At 36.6% G+C, this 13,989-nt stretch overlaps 2 protein-coding genes across 2 annotated transcripts in view; both read left to right on the top strand.

Annotated features, from left to right (window-relative positions):
* Positions 1-4,550, top strand: part of pnhd (pinhead) — a 10,385-nt gene extending 5,835 nt beyond the window's left edge. The window contains exons 5-7 of the mRNA XM_015016987.1: positions 1,759-1,940; positions 3,375-3,433; positions 4,251-4,550. Coding sequence (XP_014872473.1) covers positions 1,759-1,940; positions 3,375-3,433; positions 4,251-4,401 — 392 coding nt within the window. The 3' untranslated portion in view covers positions 4,402-4,550. The remainder of the gene's footprint in view (positions 1-1,758; positions 1,941-3,374; positions 3,434-4,250) is intronic.
* Positions 4,551-7,968: 3,418 nt separating this feature from the next.
* Positions 7,969-12,384, top strand: admp (anti-dorsalizing morphogenic protein). The gene is made up of 5 exons (XM_015016977.1): positions 7,969-8,295; positions 8,384-8,520; positions 9,240-9,362; positions 9,449-9,638; positions 11,666-12,384. The coding sequence occupies exons 1-5, from the start codon at positions 8,001-8,003 to the stop codon at positions 12,088-12,090; spliced, it is 1,170 nt and encodes a 389-aa protein (XP_014872463.1). The 5' UTR covers positions 7,969-8,000; the 3' UTR covers positions 12,091-12,384.
* Positions 12,385-13,989: the final 1,605 nt, after the last annotated feature.

Here is a 13,989-nt window from a genome sequence, read left to right on the forward strand (position 1 = left end):
AATAATAATAATAATAATAATAATAATAATAATTATTATTATTATTATTATTATTATTATTATTATTATTATTATTATTATACATATTTTTCAATCAAATGTACTTTTGAACTTTTTCTATGTCTTTTGTGTCTACCCACAAAGTTCACTCTTCTGTAAAGGTCATAGTTACAAAATGCACCACTAAACACAAGAGATCTTCGGTGTCCCTTGGTCTGTTTGGTGATTATTCACTAATATTCTCTAACAAACCTTGAATTCTTCACACAGGAGTTGGATTTATACTGGGAATAAATTACAAACAGCCAATTACAAATTTGGATAGTTGTAATTATTAGACCGAAGTATTCAGATTTTTATCTCTAAAAAAATCATGTTAAGTTGTGTCGATCTACGACATTAAGCCTTATAAAAACCACTAAAGTTTGTGGTTGAAAAGCGACAAAATTTGAGATCAAAGGGGATAAATACCATTTATAAAGCACAGGAACTGTCTACAACTACAGCGATAAACATAAAATAACCACTTTTCATTTGTAAACTAAATTATGTTGTATAACTAATTAACAAAGCTGCCATGTTGTCCTCATTTTTTATATAAATATGTTACTATTTAAAAAAAAAAAAAGCCAGTCAGACTAAGGAGTTGTTGTTGGGCCCCCACACCAGCAGAGGGCCCTAAAGAGCTCCAGAATAACTGAAATCAGGCATTATGATAACTTGTTCCTCTGCTTTGCCAATATTTTCTTTGGAGATTTATAAACTTTCTTGGGAAAAATTTAACATTTTTAAACATAAAAAATCCTCTCAACTGTGAACTAGCACAGATTCGGCTGCTTGAATTTTAATAATATTTAGTAGAGATGCAGAGATGTAGAGATTGATCACTATATCATTACTATGACAAATTCTGTTTTCCGATTTGGACTGATTACAATTTTTTTCCACACTCCAAAGAGGAAAACTTGTGCATGTTTTTACAAAGAGGTAGTAGCTTTGAATCCAGCAGAATTACAAGATATGCATCAAATAACATGTTCTTATTCTTTATCTGACATTTTAACAAACAAAAAAAGTGTTGATCCATTTATTATGCGGGTAGTTATCAGTTTTGATGTATTTAATATTAACAATAAGAAAATGATCAGATTTTTGAGTATTTAAACTGATTTCTTCCGATTAATTAGTAGTTAGTGAATCTTGATTTAATGCTTCTGTAATGTAATATCTACTATGTTAAATAGATTACACACAAATGTTTTAACATCGACAAAATGTTGATATAAAAACCAGTTGATATGAAATCTCAGATTCTGCTTAGTGGCTAAGCTAATCTAGGTTGGTGACATTCAATAACTAACTCGCTCTTTGGTTACCTAGCAGCTCACTCGCTCTTTGGTTACCTAGCAACAACCTGCTGAGTAACTCTCTGTAGCAGTTTGTGGTTTAGCAATCGTGCCTCATAACTGCTTAGAAACAAAAAACAACAGTCTGGCGTCAAAGGAGAAAATGAATTCAACAACTCGATCAGAAACTGTGGATAAAAGAGGAAAGGTCACACCACAGGTTTGGCAGTATTTCAGATATCTAAAACAAAAACCTAACCAATTATTTATACCGCCCAGCCCTTCTAGTTAGTATTATTCACATCAGCTTCGTTTTTTTTTTTTTATTGCGTTTCCATGTGGAAATCCAGACTTGTTTTAGTTTTACTGCTTTTCTTTCCTGTTAACATTTTCCTTCATGGTTTGTTTCCAGAGGGTTTTTCCTGCGTCCCCACAAAGTTTGACTCAGCGCTGCTGGAAACTCCAAACAGAGTGGATGTGATCCAGACCGTGTCAGCCTGCGAGCTGAAGGAAAGCTGCTACAGGGTCCCCCATGTGGAGTACTACTATGAAACAGTCCAGTATTCAGAAGGACTCAAAGAAGAGAGGCTCAAAGTAAGTGAAACGAGGAAAGAATAAACTTCCTTCACGCCATTAATTTCTCAGAATAGCATGGTTTATTCAGCTGATTCCTTTAAGATGCCTGCTTCACATCCTCTGTGACTGAGAGCAGAGGAAACGGGGCCTTAGCTGGGTGTCAGACAATAATGAAGTGTCTTTATGCATCAGACTCAAAAGTGTAAGTTGGTGTTTAGTCAGGCCAATTCGGAGACTGGCACTGCACATCCGGGTGTGAAAAACACCACAGCATGTTGCTCTCTGCAGACCCAAAAACAAAGAATTTAAGTACAAATAACATTTAGCAGCACTTTGGATGTGGAAAAGAGACATTATATAGAGACAAGTCAGATCAGAGACACTTTACAAAAAAACAAAATACATACCTTCCAACTGATCCTGGTTGTCAAACAATGTAGTAATCTAAATTAATTATTCAATGTGGTTCAAAATGTTTCTATCTAAGGAAACCCAGCAGACTGCATTAAATTTCCATTACAAAAGTGCGCAAAACTTTGTGAATATTCCACTAATGTCGGAAAAAAAAATACAATTTCACAATTGCGGTATCTCAATTAAATAAAAAACGCAATAAGAGTCACACATGAATAAGTTTATTCACGTAACAAGTCATTAAGGAGATCCTCCTGCACTTCCTGTTGTCGTCTTCTTTGTGTTTTCATGTTAATCGTCTGATGTGAAAACTGTTTTCCATTGCAGTTTTGGCAAATAAACCAATTTTGAAAAACTTTTTATTGAAAAACAGTTTTTTTAATTGGCTTGTTTCCATTAAGCAAATTAAGCTTCGAAATGTAAAATTGCACAATTATATGGTCAATGTACTTTAATATAGAATTAATATTTTTTATATTATTTTTTTAATTATTAGATGTGTTTTAGCAAAACATAAATATATATATTAGTTTTATTATTTTATTTTAGAGAGTCATTTGGTTGGGGTCTAATTTCTAACTGATGCTATACGAAAGGTGCTGCATCTATTGAGATTGGTTTGCTGCATTTGCTGATTGATTAATACTTCCTACGTTTATCTTAACAAACACTGATCTGCTCTCCTTCCTGGAAAAACAGAGTTGAAAATAAACGTTTTACATTAAAATCTAAATCAAAGAAACAATTATTTTATTAAGTAAGCCACAAAAACAACTACATTTAGCTAAAAGAGAAAGCAGTAATTTATTAAGTTTTCTGTTTTCTTCAGTTTTGGTTTTCTGGTGATTCTCTACACCAAATGTAAGATTGGAGCTAGCAAACACAAATGGCGGCTGCAGGTGTCGAATGAAAACACCTTTAGCTCTCCAAGCAGCAGCTGCTCCTCGGCTCAAAGTGGGTCAATATTTGCAGCCAGCAGCGTGCTGACTTCCCCTCTCTCTCTCTCTCTTGTCTCTCTGTGTTGCTAATTTTCTGCAGGAAGTAGATGTGGGCAGATGTTCGGGAGGTTGCACAACAGGAAACCAATGCCTTCTCAGGTCAGTATGAACACACACACACGCACACACACACCTCCTCTGCCACCCCCAGTTGTAACAACAGCCTGTAAGTTTTGACACCTTCTGTAGGTGGGATGCATTTTGATTCTAACACCAAATGCTCCTTTTAGCTCTTCAGTCTTGTTATAAGATTACAGATATTATATATTTCCCTGATGGTTGAATCTTATTTAGTGTCTGCAGAAGAGAAAATGCTGTTTAATTGCAAAACGTGCTTAATTGCGCAAATATATGACGTAGTTTAAACAGTGATTGTGATTTTTTTTTTTATTAAAAATATACTCTGCACCTACATAAAGGAAAACATTAATAAAACAAAAACAATTTGTGACATTGATCTTATAAAGTAATTTATATTAATGCTGCTGCCGATGACTGTTACTGCACTGCAAAAACACAAAATCTTGCTAAGTGTTCTTTATCTTTAAACAAATAAAATATTAGTATACTAGAAATAAGACAAAAACTAATTCACAAGTTACTTTCCAGCAAAATAGGGGAACTTGTTTTTAGTAAATAATTCCTTAATATTGATGAAAAAGTACTAGTTGCACAGGCAGATTATTCCACTGCAAATGAACAAGCACTTTTTCATCAATATTAAGGAATTATTTTCTAAAAACAAGCTCCTATCTCTTGCTGGAAAGTTACTCGTATTTCAAACAGACTGTTATTTTTCCACTAGAAACCAGATTAAAAAAATACTTGGTACAATTTTGTGTTTTTGCAGTGAGGTTTTATTTCCACTTTACATTATCTCTTTGATCTTTTAATTAATGTTTTCCTTTTTCTGCAGGAGTCCATCTGATCTGGGAAACTGCCTGCTGTGGTCAGACAGAGAGTCCAGTTCCTGCGTTCCTCAGGGATACGAGAGCCACAGCTTCATCAACCAGCATGAGAAGCTTCGTACCATCCTCTCCATCACCTCCTGCCGCTGCCAAAACTGAGCACAGCGCCCTCTGTTGGAAAGCAGCTTCCACAATAACTTCTGGAGATTGACCAAACTCTTGTCAAAACTTTAAGGTTTTCTTGTTTTATATGTAACATATGTAAATGTGATAGTTTTGTACATAAAATTAATAACACAAAATGATAACTTGTATGTTATTATTTGAATCTGGAATGTAAAATGCATTTGTGGTTTTCCTTTTTATTTTATTTTTCATGTAAATAATTCAAAGTAAATAAATAAAAATAATTCTGATTTAGAGATGCAGCAACCAGGCTTTTTCTGGCTGAAAAATCAACTTCTGGTTTTGTTTGAGCTCTGACTTGCCTGGTCATGTTTTAGCTAATTAGGATTTTTTTTCTTTATTCTGGCACAAAAGAGAAATATGTGGCAGTAGTTTTAACTAAAAAAATGAAAGAATTACAGGATTAAGACCTTTTACTCATAATTTTTTCTACAATGAAGACAATAAGAACATTCATGTGGTTGATGTGTTTGTAGGCTGAAGATGTAGGAGTTGTTAATATCTATGCATTTAATTAAAAGGAAAAACTCCGATATTTTAGTATCTATTATGCAACTGACTATATTTAAGGATTTTTTATTGTGGCCATCAGGTTTGATCAGAAAAACAACAATTAATTCATTTTCACTAAACTAAATCTTTAATATATGGTTTCAACGAAATGTTTACTGTGTTACTGAGGAAAAACAAAGACTAAACTGTAAGTGTTTCTCTGGAAAAACACATGCAAACCATTACTTCCTCCTCATTTTGATACAAACTTGTGAAACAACACCTCTGTCACAGTTTTCTGCCTCTACCACAGTAAAAGGTTTTATGACTTGTCTGCAAGGTGTCATGCAGTGAACAAAACCTTTGATCTCTTAAATGTTACCAACCTTGGTGTATCTTTGATGGATTAAAATCTTAAGAGTCAAGTTTAATCTAAACATGTTAAGAGCCAATCTCATTTTGTAGGTTATATAGTCCTGTTCAGTAAATTAGAATATTATTGAAAAGTTAATTTCAGTTCCTCGGTTCACTAAGTGTAATTTCCTGCTTACAGCTAAAAAAAAAAGAATAGAGTATTACAGTATTAAATACAGAAATGTAGGCTTAATTAAAAATGCATGTTTATTACCTGCTTAAAGGTTTTTATTCACTGTAATGCATTGTTAGAAAGTCTACATACTGCTAGCGAGCTAGCTAGCAAACCTGTCTACCCAGCTAGCTAGCTACCCAGCTAGATAGATAGATAGATAGATAGATAGATAGATAGATAGATAGATAGATAGATAGATAGATAGATAGATAGATAGATAGATAGATAGATAGATAGATATCTTGCTTGTGCAGCCTGATATCAAAGTTAAAATGTGATTTTAAAAATTAGTGGGACGTCTGACAATGAAAAGAAATTATGAGGATTTAGCAAACATAGTAGAATAACCAAAAGCAGTATAAAAGTTCTGAACACTTAGGAAAATGTTGCACAGTCTCTCCAAATTTGAAGGCTTCAAATAAGTCAATGCATGTATTTCAGCTTTATTATGGTTTTATAAAAAATTACCGTGTACCGAAGAAAAGCTGAAGCCTGTGATCTGTAGCTTGTGCTTCTAGATTTGTGCCATCTTTATTTTTACGTGTTTGGAGCACACTGACAAAGTCAATGTACTCCACAGGAGTAAATGTTTGCATTTTAAAGATCGATATTAGCTTCACAAGAACAAAACAAATAGACAAACAGTGATAAGATGTGGACATTCTCTGAAAGCATAAATAAATCTGGTTTCTGTCCCTGGCTGGCTCTCTTGCTTGTGCTCTTTTATTTTATGTGCTCTTTTATTTTATGTACAAAAGTTGTAACATTCCAGGCCTATAAGACTTTGCAAATTCAACTCTTGAGTTCTTGTAAAGTATAAAATATTCCAGTCAGATAAAATGTTTTTCTTGTTCTTGTTGTTTTTCAGAATGAATCTGCTTTTACGGTTACACAAGTCTCAGTTTTTAAGAATCTAATGAGTTTGTAGAATATAAATATTTATATAATTAGTTTGTCTAATTTAAATACAAAATGCTCCCATTTTGTATTTCAACTAATAGAAAAAAGGTTTAATTGAACCTCCAAGTGAAATATCTGTTTTATCCTGTTCAGGTTTGATCAATCTAAATATATTAAATTTTAAGATGAACATCTGCAGTCCAGACTAAAACTTGAAAGAATGTTGCATCTTAATGGTTAACAAGGTGTTTCATTGTTGTATGCTAGCCTACTGTCCCACATTTCAAAATAAGAGTCTCAAACATACAGTTTGCCAAGCTTGCAGCCCCTACCTTTGTATTTGGGACCCATAATGACAGCTTGGTCTAAAACCAATTTGTTTTTATGGCTCTTTGATATCATGAAATGCTGTGCTTTGCAATCTTACACCAATAATGTGTAAAAATGAAATTTTAGTCTATTTTGGTTTGGAAAATGGGCCAAGTATGGAATTTTTTTATGAGGTACATGATGGTACTTTGTTAAATGTATGTAGGTTTGGTGCAGGACAGCTAAAAAGGTAAAAAGTGGGAACCATAAGCACCCTAGATGTGTTAAACCATTCAGGACCATGAATGGATCTACACAGGGTCCCAACCAGCTTTAAGATATGGGCTGTCCTCAGTCAATTTAAATTGACACCTTGTGAGTCCAACTGCAATTTTGCTGCATTTGATTACATCTAAGATTGCTAGAAAGGTCCAAATTGAATTGGATTATTTCATAATAATGAAACAAAAAACAAAAAAACATGTAACATACACTTTAATTAGTAAAATCCTTATTATATATATATATATCACAAGTCAGTTTTCTTTTTGTTTCAGTATTTTCCATTTCTCACTGAACCCAATCTGAAGCAGAGAAGTAAAGCCCTAAGAATACATTTTAAAACTTTTTCACAGTATTTCAGCAATGTAGGATAATTTTGCCCATCTGACCATTTCAAGTATTTACTAGTTGTGAAAAGCAGCGGAATATCCCTTTAATTTTGTCTTGAAACGAATCAGATGCCAACTTCAGGCTGGTGATTGTCCAGCTGTGGCTCAGTGGGCAGTCATGTAAATCTTTCCAAGTGTCACCAGTGACACCAGTAGCAATACAGGTAATTGGTTTCCACCTAAAACAATGTGGCTTTTATTCTAACTTAATGGATTCACTTAGGCGCAATTGGCCACCCACAGATTTCACGCCCGCACCAATGGCTCATATTATGCCTAAACTTTGATTAGTTTGTACTTTCCTGAGGTAAAAAAAACATATTTTTCATCAACGACTGCAATAACAAGTCCCCCGTTTTGCAAAAGCAGACTATAGTTTATTCGAAGACAATGGGCTTGAATAAAATGTCCAATCGGGGTTCGCACCTTGTTAGTACCGCCATTAGTCTCCCTTTACATTCGCTGATTGGTTATTTACATTTACGGCCAAATAACATCTTTACTGCTGTTTGCCGAGGCTGCAGAGGGGAACTGGGTCGTTTGATATAAAAGCCTCGGAGTTTTCAGACTCACTCCAGCTCCAAGTTGCGAAATCTACTCAGGCTCCTACGATGTTAGTGTTCGCGCTCAGTTTTGCCGCTCTGCTGTGCGTCACCGCAGCGTGGCCTGCGCTCAGCGGCCGGGGGAGTCATTTCCCCTCAGAGGGCGAGTCAGAGGAGGTCCGCTCTGCCGCCATCAAGAGGCTTCTGGAGGTTTTTGGGATGGAGGACCCTCCTGCTGTCCACGGACACAAACAGCCTCCGCAGTACATGCTCGATCTGTACAACACGGTGGCTGACGTGGACGGCGTGACCAAGGATCCCTACCTGCTGGAGGGGAACACTGTGCGCAGCTTCTTTGACAAATGTAAGATGCTTTTAAATTATATGCGCAGACCAGAGGAGATTGAATAGAAGGTGTTGTCTCTAATAGCGATTTATTTTTTGACCGACAGTGCACAGTGAACAGGTGGAGTTCAAGTTCAATTTGTCAACAGTAGCAAGGAGTGAGAAGGTCCTCACTGCAGAGCTGCATCTCTTCAAGCTGCGTCCTCAGGGAACCATCACATTCAGCAGACATCACTTCTGCCAGGTATGCTCAGCCTTTTAAATAATAACTGCATGCAGAGTTGACCCAAGGCTGAATGATGCCGTCTATATATATATATATATATATATATATATATATATGTGTGTGTGTGTGTGTGTGTGTAAAGATCAATTTTCAATTTCTGGCGCAGATTTTCAATTAGATCTATGTCTGGACTTTGACTAGGTCAGGGGTGTCCAAACTTTTTGTCACGTGGGCCACAATTGTCAGCTCTGGTCAAAAATATGTCATTTTTAAAAGTAAAATCTAAAAAATATTGTGATATTTTTAACCTAAAACTAAACATGAACTATCTTAATTAAACTAGTTTAATTAAAACAGAAATCATAGTAAGCAACAGGACTGTTTTTTATTTAGAAGAAAATGCAGAGTGGTGTTTAAATGTGTATCAACTATTAGTTGATAAATGCTAAATTTACAGTAAACAAGATAACAAGTTTGATATCTTATATTTCCGTAAAAGTGACAGCAGCCATCAACAGGAAGAGTTTGTTTTGTAGCATCTCTGTAAATAATATAGAAATAGCCTTTATTATTATTATTATTATTATCATCATTATTTCATTTTTTATATATATATAATTTCTTTTTATCATACTAGCTTGGTGCTCTTGGTTGCCCCTAGTGGTATGGGAGTCCTAAGTACATGTCTCTCCTCAGTTAATTTCTAACGGTGGCTACTTTAATTCTGTATTACTCAGGTCAGTGTTTATCAGCTGTTGGATATCGGTAAAACTAACAGCACACAGACGAAGAAGTTGCTCTCTTCTCGACTCATCCCGGTCCATTCAGCTGGTTGGGAAGTGCTCACGGTCACACAAGCTGTAAGTATCTCCCAATGCCTAAATAATCCAAGTCCCGGCAAAAGCTGGACGGTGTATAAAACCGTGTTGTCACCGATGTCCTGAAGATTCGCTCCTGGGTGGCAGATGAAGGGAGCAACCTGGGGCTCCATGTGGTGGTTAGGACGCTGGAAGGAAGCCAGACGGACCTGAAACTGATCCACTTTGCTTCAGGACGCCACCACCACCAGAGCAAACTGCCCATGCTCGTGCTTTTCACCGACGACGGCCGCCGCTCTGCGGCACTCGAGAGCACAAGTGAGATTTGCCTCAGTTTTAATGTCATTTATTAAATCAGAATACACACAGTGACAGTAAAATATAACGCTGGATGTTTAGTGGGGGCCTAAACTGATAAAACAAACTTATATTTTTGTTGAGAAAACTGAAGTAGCAATTTGAAAACATTTTATTTGGTGGGATTTTAATAAAAATCTGTGAAAATAATTAGCCTGTTAGTCAGGTAAGACACTTAAATTAGTTAGTTTGAATATAAAACAACAATAACAATACTCATACTAAGAAAAATTATCTATTTATACTCAGAATAATTGTTTTACTTACTCAATAAAATGAGCTAGATTCTAACTATTCTGTTGACTATAGAATAGTTTATTTTTCCTGCTGAAAAATAAACAGCAGGAAACGATACAAGGTTCCTAGCAAGTTTGAGATTAGCATCAGCTGTCTTGCTAAGGTAGCTAAAGGTTAAACTTTTTAAATCTATTCTAAGACACTGACTTATGAACTGTTTGCCTGAAAACCACAGTTTACAAACTCTTCATTAGTATCGGCTGCCTTGGAATTAGCTAGCTTGTAGGTTTAACTTCATTAACCTAATTCATACAACCTGAGAATATTAGCTACCAATTGACTGACTTACATATTCAATTAAATTCTTGCGTTTCAGTATGATTTATTACCAAAAAATATAGTAAATATTAGAATTTAACCACCATTGAACATTAAATATAAGTAGCTAACATCAAACTTGACTTAGACTTATTTTTATTGTCATTGCACAAAGAAACATAAATAAATTGGCAATGAAATGTCCTCTCTTGGCCACCGGAGCACACACAAAAACACAAGTGTGCCCATAATTAAATAATATACAAATAATAATTATTATTTTCAAACAGTTTCAGACAGTCTTCATGACTATTTCTGAGTCTGGCTGTTCTGCAGCGGATGCTATGGACTCTCCTCCCAGATGGCAAGCGGATGAACAGACCATGGAGAGGATGGGTGGAATCAGAGAGGATCTGGTTTTCTCTGGCTAAGCAGCGTCTGTGTACAATGCTTTGGATGGGGGGAGCGAATCTCCTCTCATTCGTCTCAGAAAGTGCAGGCGCTGCTGTGCCTTTTTTACCAGTGAAGTGATGTGAGTTGTCCAGCTGAGGTTGTCTGTAAAGTGAACACCTAGAAACTTAGTGCTGCTGACAATCTCCACTGTTTTGTCGTTGATGAGGAGTGGTGTGTGGTTGGGCCGAGACCTCCTGAAGTCGATAATGATCTCCTTTGTCTTGTTGACGTTCAGGAGCAGGTTGTTTATTCTGCACCAGTCCACAAGATGTTGTACCTCTTTTCTGTAGTTCACTTCATCGTCATCCTGATTGAGTCCCATAATTGTTGTGTCATCTGCATATTTCATGAAGTGGTTGGTGCTAAACCTGGGACGACAGTCGTGGGTCATCAGGGTAAACAGCAGGGGGCTCAGAACACAGCCCTGGGGGGAACCATTGTTTAAAGAAATGATATTGGAGGTGTTATTACCCACACGGACAGACTGAGTTCTGTCAGTGAGGAAGTCCAGCAGCCAGTTGCACAGTGGAGTATTGAAGCCCAGGGGGACCAGTCTGCATACCAGATCCTGAGGGATGATCATGTTGAATGCTGACCTGAAGTCCAACAACAGCATCCGTACGTAGGTGTTTCTTTTCTCCAGGTGTACCAGGCTCAGATGAAGAGCAGTGGAGATGGCATCCTCAGTTGAGCTCTTAGATTTGTATGCAAACTGGAAAGGGTCAAATGATGGAGGCAGTATAGAGATTATATTACCCTTAACCACTCTCTCGAAGCACTTCATGATGATAGATGTTAATGCAGCGGGTCAAAAGTCTTTAAGACATGTGATGGTTGGTGTCTTGGGCACTGGAATAGCTAGCATACTTTCCGAAATTCCTTTTTAAATTGTATTTGGTTCTCGGAAAGGTTTACTGTCACTGTTTTACAAATATCTGATCCTCTTAACTAATCTAAGCAACCATTTATTTCTCTTCCAGATCCCCATGAGGCCATCTCCACCTCCTTCCTCCCCCAAACTCCAGTGTTGGTCAAATCCTCCCGCACTGCTCGCTCCCCACACTACAGCGAGGAGGAAGGCCGGTCCAAGCCCTGCCAGCGTCTGCCTCTGTATGTAGACTTCGAGGAGATCGGCTGGTCGGGCTGGATCGTGTCTCCCCGCGGCTACAACGCTTATCACTGCAAAGGGTCCTGCTCCTTCCCCCTGGGTCAGAACATGAGGCCGACCAACCACGCTACAGTCCAGTCCATCATCAACGCCCTGAAGCTGATCCGAGGCATTGAGACGCCGTGCTGCGTGCCCGACAAGCTGTTTTCCATCAACCTGCTGTACTTTGATGATGATGAGAATGTTGTGTTGAAGCAGTACAGCGACATGGTGGCTGGAAGCTGCGGCTGTCACTGACGTCGTCAAGTCTCTGTTGTTGGACTGGGCAGATTTAATTTTCACTTTCACTAATCTTTTGCCCTTTCAGTGTTCACTCGAGAGTAAATGTTCTGAGATCTACAAATAACACTGTAATATATGTAAATAGACATAAATTATAATATATGACTCTGTTGGAAGAGATAACCACAAAATGTGTAAATATGAATATGTTATGTTTTTCTGTTCTTATTTTTTAAAAAATGGTATCACTTTAAGCTTTTATACTTTAGGATCAAGATGATTTCAGAACATTAAGATTTCAAATATTCCTTCAGCATTTCTATATTAAAAAATGAAAAATTTCCTCTGTAATTGAGTTTTCCATTAGCAGTGAAGTTTTTCATCAATTTAACAACAATGTATTCAAAGAAATAAGAACTTGTTGCTGAAATCATTCAGTGAACCATCTCTCAGAATAGTAAATTATTATAGTAAGAGACTTAACCCTGTAAGTCTTACATTTTTAAAATTATTTTGTATTATTTACTCCACTTTTTGTCTAATTATTCTGCAGAGGTGATAAATTATTTTCTATTAACTTAAGTTTTTTACAATCAGTAATAAAAACTTAATCCCGTTAATTTGAAGGTGTTAATACATAGAAATTACCTTTCTTTCTTTATTTAATATCTGTTAACATTTTCCCAAATATAAATGTTAAAGTAATTCCTGTGTTAAACAGGACAAAATATTGAAATTCACAGAAGCTGAGTGACGGCATCATCAAGAGCGCCCTGTTCCAATTGGCGAATAGCGTACTGCGTCCTTGTGAACTCGGTAAGAACAAACTTTCAGTTGTTCTTGCGGGTTTGTACTTGCCAAGAACACAAGTGTTTATCTTGTCAGGACCTACAAAAAAGTCTCTTGGGGCCAAGGTCCAAATCCAACAGGAAGTCGGCCATTTAGAATCAAGGCGCCATTTTGTCTTTTTATTGATGTCGTACCTGAGTGAACTCATCCTACAGCTTTTGATATCCAGGCTTCAAACTCAGTCAATGCAGTCTTGAGGCATTGAAGGTCAAAAGTTATCAAAAGAATTTTTGTACATTAAAGCATGAAGGCGTCGCCGAGCCTCAAATCTGGCCATTCGCCATGAAATATCAAGGTGGATTAACTTCCCCACATAAGCTCCCGGCTGCATCCAACTTCATATGTATCATCACAAACCAGAGCTCATCACATTCACATGGTCAATGGGTGACATCACTTTAGCCCTGCCCCTTTCCAACAGGATGTCACCATCAGTTAGATCAGTCTTTCTTTTTGTTGGAAGAAAGACTGCTCTAAATCATACATGCATCATCCTATTTGCACTAAACTTGTTAGGTTTGACTTTTGTTAGCCTCTAAAGAGCCAAATAGCTTGAAATAGTAATTCAATTTGACTGTGCTTATGTGTCATCAGGGAGTGCTGCTGAATACATCAGTGTATATCGCCTAGCGGGTGGACGGGTGTGGGAACTGAGCAAGAATGTCGGCGGTGGCGAATGCGTGGCGTTGCTGGAACCCTCGTGGTTGTCAATAGGCCGGAGTTGGACTGAGTTGCCATAACCTCCAATGCTGCTCGTAGCTTTAATTTTAAGTGTTTTAGATCTGTATAATATAGGCCCTTTTGTGATTTCAATAAAACGTGGGATAAATGAAGGTTCCTGTGTATATTTATTCACATTGAGGTCAAGGTGGTAAAGCAGCATAATAAGCAAGTTTATAATTTTATTTGTATAGCATCTTTTTTTTTAAAAAATGCCATAAAGTGCTTTACACACAAAAAGAATCAAAATGTATATCAAATCAATTAAAAATATATAGGGAAGACAACAATGAAATGATAAAAGTATAAAAAATTCAGGATGCACTGTTTACAATGCATAAGACA

The sequence above is a fragment of the Poecilia latipinna genome, unplaced genomic scaffold (genome assembly GCF_001443285.1).
Source record: "Poecilia latipinna isolate Pla-1442-1.1 unplaced genomic scaffold, P_latipinna-1.0 Scaffold75, whole genome shotgun sequence".
NCBI lineage: Eukaryota > Metazoa > Chordata > Actinopteri > Cyprinodontiformes > Poeciliidae > Poecilia > Poecilia latipinna.